Raw genomic sequence first — 25159 nt, forward strand, 5'->3', positions numbered from 1 at the left:
ATCTGGACAAAAAAGAAACATAAAAAATTAATCTGCTTCTTTATGCCTGAATGCTTTTCCTATAACTTTAGTCAAAGCTCTGTTTGCTCCCATGACTGTTATTTCTGAAAGCTGCAATCCCTAGAGACTATTCAGCAACTTCAGCATTATAGAAATCCTGCTGTTACCCACTAATTTGCCCTACGGTGGTTTAGAGTCTCTTATTTGCCAGAAAGTACAATCTGAATGTTCCCATTGTTGAAAATAATACATTAACACCACAACCGTATAGCAATAAACAAAGGAAATTCTGAAAAGCCTTTGTTTCTCTTCTCAGGAAAAGAAATGTCTGTCACTGTCTGATCCCTACCACTAAAAGGTAAGGACTGATGTTCTTCCTGAGCTTCACAAGACAGTTTTGACTGCAACACTTCTATTCCCACATGCTGCAGGATTTGTCTTCATATCAAAATATTATTGTGCTGGCACAGGCAAAACATTCCACTTGGGACAACTGATTCAGTAACATAACAGTAGATGCCAGAATGCCAAAGCAAACATACTTATCCACCTCTGGCTCAGAGAGAAGTAGCTGACATTAAAACAATAGCTGAGTATCCTATTAAATCAAAACCCACTACTTTCCTTTGAAAGCACAGGAGAAGCAAATTGATAATCAATATGTCACTGCTCTTTCCAAGTTTGGTTTATGTAGCTGGGCCCTTCTACAAATCACGAACAGATTAACTCAGATATGACCTCATTTGTATCTGCCTTTTGTGCAAACACCACACCCTTATTAGGTAAGGAAAAACGTGACACCCCTTCCCCAGTCAAACCAGAAACATACAGATATTCTGGGATACACTTGATGTTTCCTTTGGTCCATCTTCTGGTGCATCAGAGGAGGACATTGGATCTGCAGCAGCCTGTATGAAACAAATTCAAAAGGAGGCTGGGAATTAAAATGAAATGTTTTAATCCATCTTTCCCCTTGTGAATTTGCTCAATTAGAGCCTACATATAATATTCAAGGGGTAAATAATTTAAGCAGTATAAACAGTTCAAAAACCCTGTGGTTTTACAGCTGGTTTTCTCCTAGCCAGATCAGTACAAGAAAGAACATCATAAAACCTAACTATTTCATGGCTATTTCAAAAGATAATACAGATTTTTAAAAAATCTGGTTCTAGAATAAAAAGAACAAATTTATCTCTAATACTTTCTGTGTTGGAAACTAAAATGTCCACTGATGATTGTAATACCATTGCCATTTATAAGATGATATATTTCACTCGACTACCAGTAAGGATAAGTATGTCAGGAGTCTGACAATCAGGACTCACAAGAATACATACATACATTCTAGAAGAGTCTACTCAACCATTTCATTGTGTTGGAATAAGTGTAAGGTAATTAAACAATAAAATTTTGTTCTCTAAAGGATCATAAGACAATTGAGAAAAATTGTCTGAAACTGACTTCTAAGTATTATCACTAGAAGCATTCAAGGCAGGTCTTTGGCTAACAAAACCGTTTGTATTTTTAACTACAGGCAAGTTTTAAAACCCATACATAGAATTCAAAGAATCCCAGTCATTCAGCCTATGTCATCCAAGAAAGAGAGGGAGTGTAAGTAAAGAAAAGAGACTTATGAATCAGGGAAAGCTGATCTTTAAGCAACTACCTTAATTCAAAGTTGAATCAGGATGATTATTGGGAGAATTTGGAATTTTGGAACAATATTAAGTCAAAAAGTTAAGGGAGATAGGATGTGAATCATCACCATTTAAATACCTTCCAAGTTAAAGGCAATACTAAAGAGTCAGCAATCAGGCAGCCAAACTCTACTGAAGGCTGGCAGCTTTTTAGCTGGAATGACTGGTTTATTTACTTTGTACTTAACCTGGTAAGATTTAAAACAGGACTGTACAAAGGATACCCAGTTGTTAAGAGCTTTCAACAAAAGTGATTAATTTCTTCTTGCACTCCATTATGCCAAACACTAACTTTTAGATAATAAATCTGGATGTTTTACCTTGGCCCCACTGAAGGTAAGGCAAAATTTATCATGCATTTCACAGAGTAAGACCAAAAAGTACAACAGCTCTACAGTTCAAAGTTTAAAACATCCACAGCAATGTATCATCCTTTCACTACAAAGCACAAGACCATTCATTGACAAGTGCAAACTGCAATTACACTGAAAATTGCAATTACATTCACAAATTAATTTAACACGAGCTCAGCTTTTGATCACAACATATGGCTTGACTCTACTGCTTGCATACATAACTGTAGTCACAAAAATATTTTGAAAAAATGTGTCCATCTGTAAAATATGGAATTAATCCTGTCACTTACTCTGGCTTTGTCATCATTACAATGTTGAAGTGGGAAAAGCACTAAGCACCACTTCAAGAGTCTGACTAAAAGGACACAGTAACAGACATCCTTATATTTCATAAGAAAAAAAATTCCTGAGCTTCACCTATTACAGCAGAAAAAGGTCTTGCAATAACCAGGAATGAAAGAAGAAAAGGAACAAAAAGGACAGAAAAAAAGCACCTCAGTTTAGTCTGGAGAGGTACTTAACCTATGTACAAGTGAGATCATTCATTTAAGCACATTAGGTTATTTTCTGCAATGCCTCATTTGCAAGTAAATTAATATAAAAGATCCTTTTTAACTTTTGCCATCAAACAGAAAAGAACCCTGAAAAGAATCACCAAAAAAATAACACTCAGCCCCCACCCCCTGTTTTAAATGAAGTCTCATGCTGGTAGTCTCAACCCTCTGACTTTGCAGACCTTCCCTGAGGATGAGTGGAAGAACCTGTCTGATTCACAGATTTGACCTTTTCTACAGTTCTACTGAGCAAAATAATCTTCAGCTCCAAGCCCTACCTCAGGCTGTTGCTCCTCTTGCATCCCTGCAGTGTAGGCTTTTTTTCACGAACCACACAAGAACTGCAAGAAGTAAAAATAATGGAATTAAAAATTAATAGCATAACCCAAAATATTTGTTTAAGAACTGTAAGGGGGGGGAGGCATATAAAACCAGAGGTGTCTCCTACAAGCTCTGATAAAAGTTCAAGCATCAAAACCAGCAAGCTGAAGATGCAGTGTCACCTTTTCAACTCTGCTGCTGCTAAGAAAAAAAAACCACCCAACAATGCTCTCCTCCATAAGCGGGGCAAAGCCAGCCTATTTCAGCCCAGTTCTTGAGTTGGCTCTAACTCCAGAGCATAGTCCTACTTTCACACACACTGAAAGTATCTTGATAAACAAGGATGGATATTTCATGAGAACTCAGAATTTACTTTTTCTGAGGTCCTGGGTTCTGCAAAATTGCCTTTTTCCTCCAGATCACTCATAAATCATTGAAGATAGAGGACAGTAATAAAAAAGGTTTCAGCAATAGCAAAAAAATCTGGAGCAACTACATCAGTAGCTCTGTCTTTTACAAACAAAATTAAGACAGTTTTTAGGCAAATTTTAGCAATCATCTGTATTTCTAGGACTTCATTGCTACAAGGAATAAGAATGCATTCAAGGTCTTAATATTGAACTAGAACACCATACACATTGATATCTGATCTGCATCATGTTACCATGTATGTATTTATAAATATGCCAGGGTCAGAGCATCAGTTAAGATCATGCTTGTGAAAAAAAAAAAAAAAGGTAATTGGGTTTTCAAACCCTTAATGCACGGTTCCTATGTATTTAGTTTTAGGATTCTTTCTTCCATGCATATTGTTGAAATCCAACAGTTCTCCCAGAAGTTGTCAGAGTGATAGGATTTGACTCTGATGATACCCTAAGTGGATTGCACAAGACACTGAATGAGTGACTAGTGCTCAGTCTGCTTCTTCTCACTGCTATCTCACTATAGCATTCTGGCTTACCTCCCTCTGACCTGTTTCACCATAAACGAGTTTACTCTCTGTTTCTATAAAATGAGGGTTTGCCTGGGCAATGTGAAGCATGCAGGTGGAATTCACATCTCCATGTTGCCCACTGCCAGTGATCCAGAGATGGCAGCTGCAGACTGGGTAGGGAAAGCCTGGAGCAGCCAAGAGCTTGGCTTCTGCATGCCCCTTGGAGCAAAATCTCCACTAAACCAGAGAGCCATGCCCCAAGCAGACAACAGATATAGACACAGCTCCTGAGCTACAGGACAAAATACCTTGTTGAAACAAAAACTACACATTGCAAACAGTTCAAGAGGTTCAGTAACAAGCTATATATTCAACATGTGAGAAGTCTGCAAAGGCAACGTAAGTACTCCATTATTTTTTGCTACAATGCGTATTAATTTAAAACCAAGACTGTGCTTTCCCCACTAGAAGGAATCAAGTCAAGGAAACTCAGATGTCAGAGTAAGCTGAAACAGCAGGGGAAGCTGAACTGCTTTTTTCTGTTTCAGCATTTGCACAATTTACATGTGCTGATGGCAGCTCTAAATAAGCACAGCAGACGGAAATCCCTGCCCCAAGACTCACAGACAGAGCAGGAAGCATGCCAGCCCACTGACACCTTGTGCCATACAACCTGGATGGAGTTCTCTGGTGGCATTGTGGGCTCAAGTGAACCCAGCACCTCTTTTTATCCTTCCCTATTTCTGACAGACTACTTTAATATTTTTTTTAACTCATGCAGTAAGCCAGATTAGAGAGCAGATTCAGGTTAAAACACAAACTTTTTTCTCCTACCCTACTAAGGCAGCTTAAGCTCAGGTGACCAAAAAGCTGCAGGAACAACTGTGAGAGCAAAATTGAAGGGACCATAGGAAGCAGGGATGCTGAAACCAACTTGGCCTTCTGAGAAAATATTTGTCCAAAGACATCAGTCGGGGGTGTCCTCTGATGATCAGCTCTGGGCTTGGATAGTTGGCTTATGTGCAAAACACTACACTGCTTTTCTGGCCAGTGAATCAGCTGGCTCTCTACTCTTGTGTGACCCCACCTGGAGTACTGTGTCCAGTTCTGGAGTCCCCAGCATAAGAAGGACATGGAGCTCCTTGAACATGTCCAGAGGAGAGCCACAAAAACGATCAGAGGGGCTGGAGCACTTCCCCCATGAAGCCAGGCTGAGGAAGCTGGGGTTGGTCAGCCTGGAGAAGAGGAGACTCTGAGGTGACCTTATAGCAACCTTCCAATAACTGAAGGGGCCTATAAGAAAGCTGGGGTAGGGCTTTTTACATGGGTGTGTAGTGGGAGGACAAGAAAATGTTTTAAAACTTGAAGAAGGGAGATTTAAGTTAGACATTAGGAGAAAATTCTTTCCTGTGAGGGAGGTGAGACACTGGAACAGGTTTCCCAGGGAAGTTGAGGCTTCCCCCTCCCTGGAAGTGTTCAAGGCCAGGTTGGATGGGGCCTGGTCTGGTGGAAGGTGTTCCTGCCCATGCAGGGGGGTTGCAACTAGATGGTCCCTTCCAACCCAAACCATTCCTATGGTTCTATGATTCTAAATACAAACAAAAGTTCTAAGCTTAGTTAAATCCTATTTGGGCTTGAAAATGTCTCTTATCTATGGGAGCACTCTTAAAGCAGTAAACTGCAAGTTTCACTTAAAGAATAGACTTTTATACAGAAGCACCGAGTGAATTTTTTCCATCAAGTGACCTTTTAGAAAACCTCATCCCATTCTCACTCCTGGGTAAATGATGCATCTGATACTGGAGAGAAAGAGATCATCTCTGCAGTTTATTCATGCTCACTACTATTGCTTTAACTGATTTATACAACCTCTGGCAAAAGCAAAGCTGTTCACTCAGTGTGGATCCCAGGTCCACTATAGCAGGGTGCCAGCCTCTGCAGGGAACCCACGGCACAACACCATTATGTTCAGATGAAAAACTGGGCAGCTGAATTGTCACAAGTCTGTGACCACCTTCTTCTAGGAGATCTTGTTCTCAGAGATCTCAAGACCTACTCATGGTAAAATTTTTCATGCAGAAGACCTGTTTCCAGATTATTACTTTCTGTTTGTTTGTTTGTTTTTCCCTTAGAATGTGCCTAGGAATTCAGGTTATTCAGACACTAGGAAAACTCTTACAACTGGTTGTGAAGAGCAGACTAAAAATCAATTGAAAAATTGCCATGAAAAATAGGTTCAAGTTCTTCCTTAGAGTGAGGGATGACAGACACAAAACACACCATCAGAAGAGCACAGTCAAGGCTGGCTACTCAGTGGCTAGCCAGTGTTCTCATCAACAACACAGGAGAAAGTACCTATATTTGAGGAACTAATCAAATACCATGGACTCCAGGCTTATCTAGCTCACCCATATGGAAAAGTTACCATTCCTGTACGTCTATGTATTCACACCCTACAATACTTGAAATATTAATCCCAAAACCTCCGAGAGATGACTGACCATACCTTGCTGTTACACTAATTAGGAACTGTACACATTTCCTACCACTGTGCCAAACAGTGATAAAAATGGTGCTGATATAGATCAAATCCTGGCAAGCATATGGGTAACTTTAAGCATTTCTAAATTTCTTAAGAGCTTGATTTTTCAACCATGCAGTTTCTTGAAGCGATTCAGCTTCCTAAAGAAAATGAGACAAGGTAACATGGCAGAGCTTATTTGCCTGTGCTTGCTAACCCACAGGTGAATTTTAAACAACCTTGGCAGGGAGGTAAGAGTCTCAGAACCATTCAGAGGTGCAGCACACAGCACTCCTCCTCCAGGAAATAAAAGATAACTGAAGATTGCAGGGTGTAGTACGTGTGTATGTGAAAAAGGAGGTCGGCAGAACCTGCCAGGGAACAGAAAAAAAATTCAACCCCTGGTTGTAAAGCCACAGGCAAAAGCAGCTGTCAGGCAATTATTTATTGTGTCCCATTATACCTACACCACAACATCTCGTAACCTCAACATATTCTAATTACCACGGGATTTGGCAAGAACATGTGAAACCAATCAAATCCCTCTCCTCCAGCTACTTCAAAGGATTGCATGAGGCCCTCATGAGATAAATCACGTACTGAAAAGCTCAGATATGACAATGCATTTCTTTCAGATCAGAAAGTAATTCTGTTCTCTCATTTGCTGGAAGACTGTCTTAGTTTGGGATTCATTACTCCTGCTGAACGTACCACCAAGAAAATTCCTGGAGCTAGGAGAAACAAGGAGCCTGACCTGGCTCCTTATGATCCATCAAGAGTGTTGCCTCTGGAATTTTCTTCGAAGAACTCCTTGATTAATTTATTCCAAATTCAATCACCTTTTTCATCAGCAAGTGGAATCCTTGAGCTTGTTTTACCTTTGCTAGTTCTAGAGGGCTTGCCATTCACTAGATGATTAGATATTCTTTATGTATACACGTACGAAGCCAAGTTACCAATTCAAAAAGGGATTTTTGAGACCACCCAAAGAACTTCAAGCCATCACTCACCTAACTGACAGGCACTCACCTTACTGACAGGCACCTATTTCTTTTCAAGTTCTTGTCCTGACAGCACACACAGAGCAAGCGTTCACACTGACAAGCACTGTGGAAGAGGATCTGTATTTTCCCCTATGTTTCGGGGATTGTTCTCTTTCCCCCAACACAGCAAGTTCAGAAAGGAATGCACTGGGAAGTGCAACTTCTCTAGAACTGCTTATCCTGCACAGTGGCTGACAAAAGCAGAATGAGAAAGACCTTCTTTGCCACATCACATCAGTCCTCCAACTTTCCTGATGTAAAACAGCTTCAACAGAGCTTCCTCTTTGTGTGAACTATTAGCTTGTTTTTCATCTTAGCTGAGCAAAGGGTTTCAGCTCCAGCTGCACATTTAAGCATCTGAAACTCTCTTAACTCAGAGACAAAAGGTAACACTCTCATGTCTGGAGTTGCAGCGAGTCAAATTAGAGGTGCTAAAACACAAGGTACCATTAAGAAACAAATGCCCTGTCTAATTTTATTTTAACTGTGTGGTTCTGTGGGAAAATTCAAGCACAACACAAAAGAGGGACAGGCAGTTCATTAATGTATCCTCCTGCAGTAAGAACGAAACTCTTCCTTTATTGTCTTGTCTAAGTTTGCTTCCTGCAGTGAGTGATTCAAGTGAATCAATAAAAAAGCTTTTAAAAAAACTCATGCTCTTCCCTATAAAAAATCTAGTCAGCTATTCTTAAAAATAACTAACTAAATAAGAAATTATTGACTGTTTTCTTCCTTCTGAGCTATACAGAAATACAGAAGCAGCATTTGCTTTCCTCAGTGAGTTGACATTCCAAGAGGGGAAAAATGTTATCTGTAGTCTTTAACTTGCTCTGTATTTTCTATACACTGTGCAAGTCAGAACAACTAGTAAGAAACTAGGAACCACAAAACTACCACAATTTTTTTCATCCTTTATTGAAAGGGAAAGTCAATAGTTTTTATGATTGACATCACCATCCAAACAGATGTATTACTGCTTTAGACAGTTACAATATTCACTAGTATTGCAAAAGGTATCCACTTCTCTCACTACTCAGAGTATTAATCCTGCAGCCTGAGATAGTATTATATGTACTTCCCTATTCTACAAATAAGGAACTGAGACTTCTAAATACATAAATACATCTACAAGCCTGACCTCTGGTACCTAAACAAGCAGTTAGGAGACCGTTGGAGCTTTCAAGGATTTCAACTTTGCAATGTGAATTTTCCTTTGCTTTTAGTCATTGGCCCATTAGAAGATCTCTACCATGCCCCTGGGACAGCAGCTCCTCACAGTAACATGTCAACATCATTCATCCTTCTTCTCTGGAGTCACTGCAGTAAAGACAAAAGGTAGGCTGAGGACTGAGTGAGACTCAAAAGCAAGCTGCTGAGCAAGTGGGCATTTTCCAGTGAGAATGTACAGAATGTCTGGAATACCTAACAAACTACTTTCCATGCTTGACATTTAATCTACCAAGACAGCAAAATCAAATCAACAAATACCCACTTGTATCTCAGCACTGTCCTCTGCAATGGAAGCAGGGTATTTAAGACTGATGAGGCTTTTTGAACAGAAATCTTACAGATGTTTATAATCATCAAATCCAAATGGTGTTTCAGTTGACAAGAGTACTTGTACTTAGAAGGATGCATCAGCTGAAACCTCATTGCCAATTAATGCAACAGCCACAAATTCAGAAATTGGAATGTGTTTCAAAACTATCACCAAGGTGACCAGCTCTCTATATTTTGCAGGTATCTCTGACACAACCCACGCCTTTGAAACTTAACTGAGCAACTGGTTCTGTGATGACAGGTTGTGGCTCTGGGTTTCTCATGACTCAAGAGTTCGTAACTTTCAAAACACAGGTATTTACCTTCTGAGAAACAACAAGATATTCCTGCAACATGATCTGTGCTGATGTATGCAGCATAAATTCAGGTAAACTGGAGCCAACATCCATTTGCATACTTTGAAAGCTAAAAGTCACTGACAACTAAATTAATTTTGTTTGACAGGAGGTGTTGGAACAAGAGAACACTTGGCCTGGAACACTGATGCACTGAGAACATGTGTATCTTTACCAGCAAAAGACAAGAAAGCATTCACATATGTGCTGTGGTTTTAGAAATTATAGCTATTATATTGACTATGGCTAGACAACCAGAAAGTATGATACAAATCAGGATGCTAATGCAGAGCAGAATTGAGAACAAACAATAATAAATCCTTGCTGGTTTTAGAGGCTATAAAGAAATTGCTAAAGTTGGAAACATGGGACAGCAAGACTGAAATGAGATGGTCCAACCCTGGCCACTCACACTTAAACCTACTCATGTACCCAAGACACTTTGTTTTATTCCAATATGAACCATGTAAATCTAGGGAAGATTTGGAACAAAGATAATTTTATTAGGCACTCCTGAGATCAGCAGATTGAGGTAAGACATCCACTTAGCACATCCCCTCCCTCCAGCCATTCAAAACTATGAGCCAAGTGATTCTTCTGACTCTGGGGAACCCTCTGCAAGCACTCCCAAGCAAAGCAACAGGAAGAGTACAGCTCCTGCACACAAAATTTGTCTGGAGTTCTACAAGAAGCAAAGTTTCCACTCTGTTCATTACCTACAAGCAGCCAGCTAGAGAGACAGAAGAGTTCTGCCATGGACAACTAATTGGCAGTTTAGATGGCTGACTGGGGTCCACAAAACTGTTGCAGAAATTGTCAAGCTCCCACATTCATATTTATTCCACATATCAAGGGCTTCTGCTGAGATATGCAAAAGCTGGATCTCAGGAACACTGGCAGACACTCACCTTCATTCCTTTTGCTATGAACACTTTTAAAATGCAGTCCTAATGATGGTAAGATTGGAATTTTGTAGAACAAAACGATTTTGCCCAGCTGACAAACACATTATTTACTAGTGCTCTTCTGCCTGCCCCTTCCATCCTAATCTCCAAACAGCAGCCAGGAACAAGGTGATAGATGCTTTTTCAAAAACATTAGGTGATGACAAAAGCTGAAAATGTTGTTATATGACACAGGCCCACAAGCTGGCAACAAGCAGAGGCACACAGCTCTGCTACGGCAGGGAACTGGAGAAACAGGGTCAGGTTTCGTGACAGACCCAAGAGAGACAAAGCCCAGGAAAGGAAGGCAATTCCAGCCTGGCTGGACTTCAGACACAGGACCCCCAAGTTAGCTTTGACCATTCAGTACTACAGACACACACACTAACCAGGAGAGCAGTCTCTCCCAACTCCATCCAGCTGCTGAACTGCTCATTTCATGTGTAAAGCACTCCGTGCCTGACAAGCTCAGTTGTTAAGAAGATCTTCCCTCAAAAGGTTCTATTTCAATCCCTATCTTCTGCCCTCTAAAGAAATTAAAAAGCCCCTCAGCAATTCCTCACCCTGGTTCATCACACACAGGCCTCCTTTATCAGTTACCTTGAACTAGCTGTCTTACTGTCCTTCTGAAGGACAGGGCTCCCAGTTCTGTAATATGAAATATGTGACCTACCTAGATAAGATCAGGATCTCCAATTGTACCACACAGGACTGGAGACCTTTGTTCAACCTCATCAGCATTTGTGTTTCTGTTCAGCTGAGATGTTGGCTCCTGGTCCCTCTCTAAGTGTGGACACCCTTCCTGCACAGAGACACCAACTTCTCAGCACGTGTGTGCAATGTTGCACTGTCTGTACACTCTAGAATTTTGCAGACAGCCTGCAGGGCTTAACCACTGGAAAACATGAACTCCTGAAGCTCCAGTGTAGTCTCTTCTGCAGCCCAATATGTGGTATTGTCAGGAAATATGAAAGAATCTAACTGGAGATGCTAAGTCCCTCATCCCCCTGTGATTTCAATCAAACTACATAACATGTCAGCTAAAGGAGGGGTAAGAAGGAGGAAACAGCCCTACTTTTTCTTTTCGAAAAGAGAAGAGGAAAGGAAGAAAACTTGTCACCAAGTGCAAATTGTGGTTAACATTAAAGTTTATGCCTCTAAGTCATTTTGCAGGCAGGAAAAAAAGTTCACTCCCATTTGCTGAGTTTCTAAGTTCAAATGAAGAACAGAAGTATTAACTAACATGCTCATAGCATCTCAGACTTTAGTGCCCATTTACAAAAACCTTCAATAATTGAAGGTCTGACCTCAGAAACAATTCCCATTGGGAACCTAGCTGCAAATACCCATCTAGTAACAACTATTACAGACAAAAATTATTGTCAAGATCTAGTACTAAATCATCTATGACAGACAACTGGTTCTGCTAACCAGCAAGGATTTTCCCTGGCAGCAGTAGTGCTGCAGAATCCTTCCTACTAGCACTGGCAGGCAAAGCACATGCTGTGGTATCACTTCAGACAGCTTTAGTTACACACCACTCCCAATAAATCTGGAGCACACTTATCTCTGGCCTGCTCTCATTTTTTCATTTTCCAAGATTGCCCCAAATCACTTTCTTCACTTTTCCCAAGTAGCAAATAAGTAAAAAGAAGATGCTTTCTGAGAAGTACTCTTTTACAAAAAAGCAATCAGATGACTCTCCCACTCACAAGACCCAAATACCACTGTGTTTTATTCACAGCTGTGTTGGTGGCAGCAGCAGCAATGTTTCATCATATTTACCATATGGAAGAATGAATGTACTGAAAAATACACGCAACTTTCCTAGCTCCGAATTAAACAATATCTGAGTCTACAGCTAAGACACAGGAATGGCAGACACTGTGATGGATGATAAATTTACAGTCAGCAATTCCAGTTACAGAAACCTGAAAGTCTACCGAAAGCTACGAATAGCAGGAAACAAGTCAATGCCACTGCCATAACCATTACTCAGTACTTTCCATTATTAAACTAAGAATAGCTTAGAATAATTAAGTGTATAAATGTATGCATGGGATAGCCCTACTGCTTAATGTCTATCCCCTGCTAAAATACTAGCACCACTACACCAAGCAAAGAAGCATCTAACTTTTAAAAGCTTATTCTCTTACTTTTCCAAACCAATAGCACCCAGTTAGCAGTTGCAACTCTCCACAAGGTTTTTTACCAAACAAAAACCTTCTCATTCTTCCTGAAAGCTAGGAAAAAATCAACACCCTCGTTGTACGGATACCAGCACTCAGAAGCATCGGCACATGAACTTTCCTCGAGAGAAATGCACAGCCTATACCTGGGGCACGAGTTATTTTCGATACTTGGGCTAACTAGAACCATTTTCAAAAATAAATTCAAAATCCTGTTTTCACAGTTAACTGCACGTGATGGACAATGCGGACAGTGCGAAAAAATCAGAGCTGTCAGAGACACATTAAAAAAAAAAAAAAAAAAAGGCAAGAGGAAAAACCGCGAGTCTTTGCTTCTCTCTTGTCCAGCTCACCGTCACAACCGAAACCACAAACAAATCCCACGTTGTTACCACGAAACACCCAGAATAAGTAGAACGGGTTGGGACACCGCGCTGCCACCCCCAGCCTGAAGCCGGCTGTAACGAGGGGGAAGGAAAGGTGCAGCCACCACTGCGGCCACACGCGGGACTGGGACCATAAAAGCGGCCCCAAAGGACGCGTTCCCCAAGTTTCGTGCCTTCTTGCAGTTCGCTGGCCGGCAGAGCGGGCCTCCTTGCAGGGCTCCGGCAGGGCGGGGACGGGCAGTGACCTCCCGAGCCTCCCCTTTCCCTCCGCAGTGGGGATTTACGCGACAGAGAAGCCGATGAGGAGCTCGCCCCCGCCCGGGGAGGGCCCCACAGCCCCCGACGCTCGCAGGGTCACCGGCGGGGCAGCGCAGCCCCGGCTCCGGCCGCCCTTCCCCGCGGGCGCTGAGGCACGGACCGCAGCGCTCTCGGGCCGAGAGAACAAGGCCCGGGGAGCGCTTACAGCGTCGGGAGAGGAGCGCCTGGCTCCGGCCGCCTTGCCGCCCGAGCAGGGCGCTGCCGCCGGTACCTCCGGGCCGGGCACCTGGAAGGGCAAGGCCGGCTGCATGCGAGGGGGGAGGCGGCGAGGGGAGGCGGCCGCGCTGGTCACAGCCGTCCCCTCTCCCACCGGGCACCGAGAGAAACGCGAGAGCCCCCCACCCCCGGCTCCCCTTCACGCCCGCCCGCGGCCTCAACACGGCACCACCGCCGCCACCCACCCCACCCCGCCCCAGCATGAATCGGGCACCGCGGCCGCCCCCTCGCCTCGCCTCGCCTCGCTCACTTGCCGTGCTCGGCGGCGGGGCCCGCCGCTGGCTGGGGCGCTGCGAGAGGAAGGTTCGGCAGCGCCGCGGAGCTCCGGCGGCAGGGGCACGCTGGCCGGACCGCACGCCGCATTAGTCATTCATACAGCGGGGCGGGGCCGGAGCCGCTGGGCAGCCTGGGCCTTGTAGTCCCTCGGCCCTTCAGTTCCCTGCGCCCGCCAGGGGCAGGGCCGGCACCGGACTACAGCTCCCAGGGCGCGCCGCCGGGCGCAGGGGCCGCGGGGCCCGGCAGCCGCGGGAGCCGCCTGCTGCCTGTTCCCTGCTCCTTGCTCCCGGCGTGGCAGCTCTCCGCCTGCGGACGCTCCGCGCTGCGGGCCGAGGGGGCTGAGCCGGCTCCTAGAGGCTGTTCCTGTTGGTGCCAGTGAAGGAGCCTCCCGGGGTTTACCGCTGTCCCTGCGGGAGCCCGGGTCTAGGGAAGAGTTATGCTGCCGGCGGAGCGGGGAGCGTGCGGGGCTGCCGACAGCTGATGACCCGGTCGGTTTCTCTCTTCCGGTGGACTTTCCCTCTTCTGATGGACAATGGTTAATGTTTCAGCCACGAAACCTGAAAAATCCACGTGGCACGGCGTGTTTAAGCACGAGCGGCGTTTGGTGGTACTTCACATGACTAGGCTGACGCAGCCAAGTATTTCATTAGTCAAGAAAACTTTTTTTTTCAAGAAAGATGTGTCCAGTGTTGATTATAGCTAGTGATATTTTTCTGAAAGCCTCTGTCTCTTTTTCTGTTCCTCTTGCTCTGGTTCTGATTGCTCGCAGTTCAGTGACAGTATGGCTAAACCACCTGTTCAGTCTGAGCACATGTTGATTTTCTAAATGCAGTTTCACAAGAACATATTTGAAGGTACATTTTCTGATATTTTATTAAATATTTTACTTGACAGGCATACTCTAGCCAGGGTTAGCTTAGGGTTGGGCTGAGCTTTGGAAATGTATGGTATGAAGAAATCAAGTACAGGCATGTTAGACAGTTGGGAATTTCACTTCCCTTTCAGTGTAATCATAGTTTCAACTTGCTGTAAGTGCACAGACCAAGCATTTCATGCTTGAGTGTTCAAAATACAGGTAATCAGGTAAGGGTTTAAGCTATGCAGACCTTCACTTCTGAGAAAAAGTGCCCTTCCAGTGTCTGACATATAAGGAAGAAAATGCTGGGTATTTTAATCCAGTGCTGTACATTGACTTTGCTGTAATTTTTTTTAATTTATTTTTTACTTTTTTTTCTTTACCTTTTTTTTTTTTTTTTTTTTTTTTTTTACTTTCCTCCCCCCCCCAACATGTGGGTGAAGGCCACTGAGAAAGATGGGGCATTGTAGTGGAAAAGAGTAAGTTGGTAACTGCTTTGGGGGATTGGCTTTCTTGGCATCTGAGGACACCCCTTCTCTGGTTACTGCTGTTTCCAGTTGCAGCTGGTCCCCACTGGCAGCTGCCTGCTTCTGCATCTGTTTCTAATCCCACCTTTTCCAGTCACTGACCTTACCCAGACGCAGGCTTTCCGTGGCATTGGACCCACTGTGGGGCTGTAGTGTGGCAGGCAGCAGGTATAACACCGTGTGTTGTATAACCCTAGCACTGGCTAAGCAGCGTGTTTCAGAGGTTCTACTGCTCTGCAACCTGAAATGTAAGTCACACTGGTGCCCCTTACACCACTGATTGTATATTTTATCCTCTCAGACTTAGATTTGCTTAGCTATCAGCCTATGTCAGGCCTACACCCAAGACCCAGTTATTTGTTGTTTTGAGCTGTGCATCCTAAGAGATAGTTCAGCATTTTTTGAGCTGCAGCTCCTCCTGCTACGGCCCTGCTGGCATCCTGTGCAAAGTTTGATAGCCCCTTGTAGTCCCTTTCCTATCACCTTGATAGATGAAAGGTCTCACCTGATCTGACCTGATTGTCAAGCCTTCTGCTTGTAGGAATATTGTGAATGTTGCAAGCCTTTTTTCCTGCATGATGCTGCACCCTGATTATGTCAACACTATCACTGCTTTTGTGTATGGCTGGTTCAGCCAGAGTTTCTTTTGCTGTCTCAGTGAGAGCTGTGGTGGCTGAACATGCATTTACAAGGGCCAAGGTGAGATGCAGGTCTCTGCTGATATGTGACAGTGTGGCTGGAGATTCTGCCTGCTCTGTTTCGACCCGGTCCGTGGCACACAACACTTGTGAAAGTGAAGGGTGAGCACTGCCACGGGAGGAAGTTTATCAAACCACAAAGAACTTGGCACTTGCATCTCTGGTGATCCCAGGGGTGCGGGGCTCTGCAGCTCTGCCAGCAGCAGATGCACTGGTGTTGTCAGAGGCACTCACTTGCCAGGAATGTGCCAGAGATCCCACTGGCAGTTGTGGTGTCACTGCAGGAGTGTTCATGACTGTGATTTGTGCTCTGGTCCAAACTTGCAGAGGGTTGTGGTAATTGAATGCCCTGTTAATTAGCAATTGCAAGAGGGGTCACTGGTGTCTGCTAAGTGTCTCATGTAACTGAGAATTCCAGTTCTTAACAGTTGTTTTTAATACCTTGTATATCTTCTCCTTTAAATGTCACCATTGACGTGGAGCTGTTTTCAGGTCAACCGCAGATGCCAGTAGTGAGAGAGGGCTTGGCAGGTGATTCGTATATTTCTTCAGTATTTCAACTCAAATTTCGTTATTTTTTTCTTAACTGTATCTGAGCCTCCCAGAATAGTTACCAGCCACACAGCATGATATATCTGAGGTCATTACATTGTGGCAAGTCAGAAAGGTTCCTTACGTACATGACACTGCTCTTAGTCTTAGGTGTTTCCAGAATGTGGATGGGACAAAGAAGGGGAGCTAAGTACAATTCTGCCTGCCCTCCTTCCATCTCTCTTTTCTCCTTCCCTCCCTTCCTCCTGCCCTCATTCTTCCATCCCTTCCTCTCCTTTTTCATTCTTGATAAGTTATACGTTTTCTTACGAAGTGATGGCAGTGATGGTGACATTAGCTGGAGTTCCATTGTCTTCAGTGACCTCTGGTTCATAGAAATAGAGACCCAGTGTGACATTTGAATTAACCTCTGGACAACTGCCAGGGAAATCACCAGGATGCTTCCTGGACAGGGATATGTCTGTCCCTATCTCAACAGGTTCTCATGAGCTTTCAGTAGCAAAGGATTCACCACCACCATGCAAAACAACCCTAACAATGGAAACCTTGAGCAGTAACACAGAATCTTTTACCACACCTCTGGTGTTTCAAGCACATGAGTATGGCAGCAGCAGTGTCACCACTGCTGGTGGTGGTGTGACCACTGCTGGTGACCATTGCTGGTGTGACCACTGCTGTCTGACCTGCAGGACTTTACAGTGACCTGTAGGAATACAGACGGGATAATTTCACGGGCAAGCTGGGGTGGCAGCAGAAAACAGGCCATGAAACAAACTTGGCAGCCTTTGGTGACCCTTGCTTTGTGATTGTCAACTAATTCCAACTTCAGGAATTGTGTGCTGTATTTGTGTTCCCATTGTCTGGCTCATTTCAGAGATTTATTTTAGAATTAAAAAGGACAAGACCTTACAAATGCTTATTTGAGAAGCAGAGTGATTCTGTCCCCTCTCCCTACCCCTCTGTCCCTGCGGTGTGGACTTTACCCGGCAGCCGTTCTGCCACTCAGCCCCTGCCCCAACAGAGGCTCCCGGTGCGGGTGTCCCACAGGACTGCGCCAGGGCCCGGGCGGCAGCGGGATGGGGACACTTCAGCATCAGGCAGGAGGACACGGGCACGGCTGCCCCGCCTTGCAAGGCGGTCGGTGGCCGAGGAGGTGAGGAGCCGGTGCGGAGGTGAGAAGGGCCGGCACGGAGGTAAGGAGCCGGCGCGGGGCTGAGGAGCCGGCGCGGAGGTCGCGGGGGAGCGGGGCGGGGGCTGCCCCAGCGCGGGGGCGGAGCCGCTTGCGGCCGCCGGGAGGGGAGGGCAGGGGAAGGGGAGGCGGGGTCGCTGCCGTGGGGCTGTGGCGCCCTCTGGCGGCCGCCGAGCCACAGCGCCCCGCGGGGCTCACCCGCCCCTCCACCCCAACCTTTGTTTGCCTTTTTTTTTAAAGGGGGAAACCATCCATTGAGGGCTGCGGGAGAGAAGAAGAAAGCCAGGCAGGATGACTCGTAGCTCCGCACAATGCGCTGGACTGAAGTCCCTGGAGGAGAGATGGATTGACGTCATTTCAGTCTCAGTGGCTGCGTGTTTGTTATCGTTCAGAAGAAGCACCCGTGAGCAGCTCTAATGCACTTCATTCCCTAAGGTCAAGACTATGGAGTGTATTTATGTTGCTCCAAACCAGCGTCATCTAAACTGCATGCGGTGTGCCGAGAGGGAAGTTAGTGTGGTTCTGCTGTAACCAGAAGTGATACAGTCTTTCTATTGTTCATGCAGAGATGGCTGGGGCAGGGCAGAGATTGCAGATTCAAAACACATCAAAAGATTGCCAGCCAGACCCACCCAGTGCCCTGCACACCTTCAGCACTGCTTGAATGACTGAGCTGCTGGACATGGCTAGTATGGGCTCTAACAAGAATTATTTGGTAAACCAGAAGAACCAAATTACACACTGGACTGACTCAGCTGCCTCTGAACCTTAGCGTGTACCCTTAAAATCTGCATGATGCTTGGGATCAGCCCATCATAAATGGCTGCTGTGAAGGGCAGCTCTGTGGAAGCTGATGGCTGTGAACAATGTTTGGTACCTACCCCAAGCAGACCCAGCTGCTGTGCTGGATACAGTGCTGTGGATGCAGGCAGGTGTGGTGTGGGTGCAGGCAGGTGTGGTGTGGGTGCAGGCAGGTGTGGTGTGGATGCAGGCAGGTGTGGTGTGGGTGCAGGCAGATGAGGCCCCCTGCAGTGTGCTTGTGGAAGAGGAGAGTGGTGATGGTGGAGCGGGTGGAAGGGCTGTGGCTCTGTTGTTCTTCCTCTTCATCAGCCTCTTCCTCTCCCCCTTTACATTAAATTTGCATCTGTTGTGCTCCAAGTAGCTGAGGGTAGCACAGCTTGGGTAGCAGGAGCTGTGTCAGCACAGAGCAGTTTCCAGGATCATTTTCATGGGAGGTGTGTGGAGCAATCAACACAGCATTGCTGTGACAGCAAGGTGGATGTGAGGGACATGCTCTGTACTTTCCTTGTCCAGAGAGAAGGACTTCCCAGAAGCCAGAAAAGGCTGGAAAAGAAGGCAAGATAGAGATGTGCACCTGTGAGTGAGCCTAAGATTGCACAAATTAATCTTCCTGTTCACTAGAGGAAACCAGAAGACCTGCAAAAGAGTCTAACACCTGTAGGCTTTGGAAGACAAGGAGAGACAATGAAGCTATTATGTATGGTCTTGTTCCTACACAGGAACAATTAAATCACACAGTGCTGTCCCTGGCTAATAACAGGCTGGATTAGAGCTGCAGAGTGGAAAAGTCTGGGCTAAAGCCATTTTGCAATCCTGAACGCAACAAGGCTGCCTCAGATTTGAAAGCTGTGTGGCATTATGGATGATCTTGAGTGTAATCCCTGTAAATAAATAAGCAAGTGAGTTGAGGATAAAGGCTGGATTATGAAGTACTGAAAAACACTGCTGATGTCAATGCAAGATGTGGAAACAAGGAGTGAAAGCTTGAGTCCAGGACCTTGGTTGGGTTAAAGTTGTATTGAAAGCCCTGGTTTAGCAACAAGACATTTTTGTTAAATTTCTTCCTTCTCACTAGCCTTGGATCATCCAGAAAGACTAAGAGTTTGTCCTACAACAAGTTGAGGTTGGGATTGAAAGAGCAGGGTGCTGCCTGCTCTCCACTGACTCCTAAGGGGATTATTCAAAGCAAATAGTGAATTAACCTGGAGTAGATTGTGCAGTGCCTTCCCCATATAGAATGTCCATCTATGGAATTAGTCAAAGTGTTGCAATCAACTTGGCTTCTTATCAACTCCTCTGTTTGCATTAACTCTAAGGCACCCTATGTGTAGATGCGTTCATTTAAGAACAAGACTGGTGTGACTTAAGTCTCTGGCAAAGTTCTGTCACCCTTCAGTGGCCACAGGACCTGGCTTCAAACCAGGGGCTGTCTGTGAGTGGGCTAATGCTGAAGAACATCAATACCATTAACATCCTATTTCCTTCAACTATGACACTTGATTAAAAAAAAATCAGTCAAGACATATGATGGCCATATTTATTACAAATATCTAGAAAGACAAATATCTAGGAAGACCAAAACCGAGCTGCTTTTCCCTGGTGGGAAAAGTGCTTATATCCTGAAAGGTTCTGTCATAATGCCCTTTGCCTGGAAAAAAAAAGAAAGTTCCCAATATAATCATTAAGCTGCCTTAGTATTACCTTGTGTTTGTGTACATTTCAGAGGTTGGGAATACTTCTACAATGCAGAATCAGAACCTAAATCCAAAGTTATACCTATTGCAAATCAGAATATTTTACCTCCCGTAGATTTGTGTCACAATACCAGTTCCTGTGCCTGTGTCTACTAGACCTTAAAATGAGGTGCAAGCTCCAAGAAAAAAAAAACCTTGTTAGACCTGGCTGCAGAAAATTCTGGTCTATACACCTAATGATAAAAGTGAAGGGAAGAAGATCTCACCAAGAAAGAGAAATATTTCTTATTTGCTTGGTTGAGCTTAAGCTGAAGGAGGGAAACAGGATGGTCTTGAACACACTTATGATCCGGACACAGCAATGTCACTTTAAGCAAATGCTTCCTAAGAAGGTGCAGAACTTGCTGAGGAAAAAAAGGCCAATAAGTTTGAAAAGGACTGTTAGCAAAAAAAAGGTAAAAACTACCGTATGGCCACAATGGACAGCTTGCTTCCACCTGCACTAGGGCTTGTGGTCCAGATAGAGTGCTTTGAAGAGTTACCACCCTTCAATCAGAATTTAGTGCCACTAATGAACTCGTGAGGGTTTATGCAAAACCATCCTACCTGGCACAACAGTGGCCGAGAAGCATTCTTGTAATCTGTCCCCTGATCTCAGGTGATAAACTAGGAACTAACAGCAATACCTTCCTAAACCCCTTGCTTAAGGTCTACCTGTAACCTGCACCAAAGTTCCTCTATCTGAAAAATGAATAGTCTCTAGCCAGGCTACTGCCTACATTGCTGCTCTTCTTAGGAAAACAAACCAAAACAAAACAAGATTACAGCAGTATGAAAGTGTGTGATACCTCCGACTCAGCATGCAAAAGAAATTGCTACACAGCAGTGTCTGCAGATGGCACACCAGAGGTAACAACCATGTCTTCTAAGTGTACTAATAAACACATATGACCTCGGGCTCCTTTTCTTGTGACATTAACCTTGCTGTCAGCAGAAGACTGTGCAATAATACTGAGCTGTGAAAGAAGTAGATGAGACACACCAAGGCAGAAGACTCTGCAAGCCCACAGATGGTAAGTACCAGTGCCAAGAGTTTTAGCTGGCATGAGAAGTGTCCTGTTGACATATCTCAGAGTTACCATTACAACGCAGAACCATTTGTTGTATAAAATATTTACAAACAATTGTAAATGTTTGTAATGTTAACACAATGTAAATGTTAACCCAATTTAAAATTGGAACTTATTTTCACACATGTGGAGATTCCATATGAAAAGTGAAGTTCTTCACAAGCAAACTTGGGAATGGTAGTAATGACTGGAATTGTGTTAGAGAGCTGTGATTTGGATTTTTTCCTAAGTACCTTAAATAACTGAGCAAGAAGCTGAAGTGTACATATAACCAGGGTTACCCTTTCCTAGGTAGATAATGCTGTACTTGCTCTTTTAAAGTTTCATTCAGTTGGTGATTGTCCAGCTCTCTTGTCTATCTAGATCTCTCTGTACGGCCCCTCTACCCTCAAGGGAGTCCACCAGTTTTATATCAGCAAACTTACTTAATGTACATTCAATTCCTGCATCCAGGTGATTTATAAAAAGCAGAGCACTGGCCCTAAAACAGAGCCCTGGGCAACCCCACTTGTGGCTGGCCACCAGCTTCATGTAACCCTATTTATTATATTTATTATACATGTAACCCTTTGAACTTGACCCATCAGCCAGCTTTTCACCTAATATGTTATTGACTTGGCTATCTGTGGGCTGGACATTTTGTGCAGAAGGATGCTGTGACAGACAATATCAAAAGCTTTGCTAAAATGAAAAAAACCCCACAACACATCTCATGGCTTCCTGTGATCAACTAGGTGGGTCAAGTACTTAGTTAAGCAGGACTTTCATAGAATCATAGAATTTTCAGGGTTGGAAGGGAGCTTAAATAAAAAGAAAAAAAAAAAAGGGGGGGGGGGGAAATCAAAAGGAAAGTACTCAGCAGTCTTTCCTATAGGAAACCCCAGAGAAATTGAAGTTCAGTAATGCTCATGTTCACTATTATGCTGATTAATTCTTTATGGGATACAGGCAGGTTATAAAATTTAATGAATGTGCAACAGTAAATTTTCAAATAACATTATAGTAAGAAGGATTAAGATTTTACTGTCGTAGGAGAGCTAAACAGAATTCTTCATCTCTGCAAATATTAGAAAAGGCAGGCAGGCTGAAATATTATTGTTCAGATTCAGGCAATGATGTTGATGTGGTATGTTGTTTGCATGTAGACTGTTTCCTTTAAATAAGCCTTTCCTGACCTTTACATCAGATAAGAGTGATGCTTGCTTTTCTAGGAAGCTGTAAAAGTCCCCAGATCCAGACCCCAAGGCTTGGAAAATCCTTTGGTGCTCTAATGTTGTATTATAGAAATGCCCTAACCTTCACCTCAGCAAGGACATGGGTGTCAGCGACCCCAAGATAAGAGTCTGTGCCCCATGGCACTCTTTAACCAGTCCACACTGAGTGCATGGTCACTTTGTCCTCTACCTGTGATGCCATTATCTGTCCAAACCTGGAAACATGGCATAGATAAAGAAGATACACGTGCAGGTGTGAATTAGCTGGAGCATGTGGAATACCTGCCTTTTCATTGAAACTCAATTTTTCTGCTAGATGCTTCAGCTGTGGCAATTATTCCCCTGTCCCAAGGACTTTGGAAAGCATGAAGCTTTCTTGCAACCAAATAATCCTTCTTCCCACCAGCCCTGTGCCAAGCACCAGTAGGAAGCAAGGGACTACTAGTAGATATTTGTTGATATTTGTTTTATTTCAGGCAACATATTAAACACCTCTGTGTATCAGGCTGTGTCCATAATATTTGACTACAATCAACAATGGCATATGTTAATTAGTGTGGGTAGAGCCTTTCTTAAATCTTCATTCACAAAGCCGAGCCATGATGATTTACTACCAAAAAGTCTACTGTCCTTTTATTAACATATCAAAATAATATTACATCATGTACTCTGGTCTATTGTAAGCATCCACAGAGAAACAATCTTCTCACACCACTTTCCTGCATCAGCATTCATGAACTGCAAGCTCCCAAGTGCTGGGATAAAATTAGATAGATAGGTGGTTGTGTTATGATGCAGGACTTCCTCATTTACCCTGATTTATTTTGTTTTGGATTGGCTAGTCCACAATTAGTGTAATGGCATTTGTTTAAGATAAGATAGGAAAAGAAAAGGAGTTCTTAAGAAGCAAGGTCTTTAGTTTTCAAAACCAGCAAAAGTGATAAAAAACTATACCAACCAAGCAAAAAGTCAAATAGATTTTTGCTTGGAAAATCTCACTTATATGTGGAAAACCATACTGACAAATGTAGGCAAGTCTTACCTTAATGATAATTTGCTAAGGATATTTAGCTGCTGTCAACATGCATGTGACAGATCTCAGCTCCCAATACAAGTGGAAATTCCTAATAGTAACATATTCAAATCTTTTTAAGATCAAGCATAAAATTTGGCAATGTTTAACCTTGCCTTATCTTCTCATTTCTCCCTGAAAGGAAAAGCCTAAAGTCCTACTTCTTTTCTAATTCCTCTGACATGGTGTTTTGGCAGCCTTTCCCAACTATCTAGCCTGGATATACCACTGTTGAAGCATATCTGATGTTTGCCACATAATCATTTTCTGTGGAGTAACTGGAAAGTACATTGAGTTTTTCTTGAAAGACTTGCTCAAGGCATGGGTCATATTATACTCTGTAGCTATGGGGAAGCTTCAGCTAAAATGAAATTTTAAGGTTAAAAAGCACATTAGAAGTAGATCATTAATCCAGAGGAGGTCTGATTGTTGCTATTAATAGTAAAGTAGCTGATCTATAATGGACATTTTAAACCTGGGTTCCTAAAATAAACTCAGTGTGAAAAAAATAGCACTCGTGCTACTATTGCTGGTACAGTACATTCCAAGAAACAGTTGCCTGGGTTCTGCCTCAGTATCATACTTGCTGCAGGAGAAGATGCCTGCTCAGCTATCCAGTCTGGCTGGACCCCCACCCAAATGCCACTGCAGTCTGCTCAGGCTGTGTCCCTCAGCCTCGCTGACAGGGCAGAAACTGTTTATCCAATATTTCCTCCTGGATCAAGGGTTTGCAAAACAGCCAAGAGTAGGTGGTATTCTGTAATATATTAATTTTCCCTGAAGGCAACTACAGCTGAAAGTGAGTTGTGTTATGGAAGTTTAACAAATTCCCTTCTGAGAGTTAATGAGATGATCAAGAGGAAGTTCTCTGTTCCTCCAAGTCCATCTTCTTCTTATCCAGCCTGGAGTTGCACCGTATCCATGATGCGCAGCACTGAGACAGTGTAAAACTATGACTTCTGCTCCATTTGATTCAATTTAGAATAAAGATATCATTCAATTTTACATAAAAATAATTTAATTTGAATTTTAATAACTTCCCTCACACTGAGCAACTGCTTTTCCTACTAGCAGTTCTGTTGATTTCAATGGAATTGAATTTATGGTGTAAGAGATCACTGAACATGAGAAAGCATCACAAATCATAGAATCATAGAATTGGGTTGGAAGGAACCTCAGAGATCATCAAGTCCAACCCTTGATCCACTCCCGCTGCAGTTACCAGCCCATGGCACTGAGTGCCACATCCAGTCTCTTTTTAAATATCTCCAGGGATGGAGAATCCACCACTTCCCAGGGCAGCCCATTCCAATGTCTGATCACCCTCTCAGTAAAGAAATTCTTTCTAATGTCCAACCTAAACCTCCCCCGGCACAACTTGAGACCGTGCCCTCTTGTCTTGCTGAGAGTTGCCTGGGAAAAGAGACCAACCCCCACCTGGCTACAACCTCCTTTCAGGGAGCTGTAGAGAGTGAATCAGACATTAACATAAGAAATCTTTTTTGTTTGTATTTACAAGGATCCCACCCCACAGTAATTTTTTTCTATGGGAGGAGCTCTTAAGCATATCACCAGCCAAGAAAACACTGATAATAAATTGCTACCCATATTTTTACAGTAAAGCTCCGAACTACCTCATCTGGCCTCTACTGCCACTTTTTCATGTAGCCAGAGCCATGAACTGGGGACAACAAAAGAACTGAGCTTCCTGGAGAAGCCACAAGGAATCCCTACATCGTTTTTCTCTCTGTTACAAAGTGATTGGAAACAGTCACT

The 25159-nt window shown here is 43.7% G+C and overlaps 1 protein-coding gene across 2 annotated transcripts in view; it reads right to left on the minus strand.

Annotated features, from left to right (window-relative positions):
- TRABD (TraB domain containing) overlaps positions 1-13757 on the minus strand; it is a 33644-nt gene extending 19887 nt beyond the window's left edge. Inside the window, exons 1-3 of one of the 2 annotated variants that reach the window (XM_071733800.1) lie at positions 13625-13757; positions 2886-2948; positions 830-908 (exon numbers count right to left, since the gene is read on the minus strand). In XM_071733800.1, the coding sequence (XP_071589901.1) occupies positions 830-908; positions 2886-2909 (103 nt within the window). In that variant the 5' untranslated portion in view covers positions 2910-2948; positions 13625-13757. Of the gene's footprint in view, positions 1-829; positions 909-2885; positions 2949-13624 lie in introns of those variants that run through there. The other variant, XM_071733801.1, reaches the window with a different exon arrangement.
- Between the last annotated feature and the right edge of the window lie 11402 nt (positions 13758-25159).

Source organism: Heliangelus exortis, chromosome 1, assembly GCF_036169615.1.
Source record: "Heliangelus exortis chromosome 1, bHelExo1.hap1, whole genome shotgun sequence".
Taxonomy (NCBI): Eukaryota; Metazoa; Chordata; class Aves; order Apodiformes; family Trochilidae; genus Heliangelus; species Heliangelus exortis.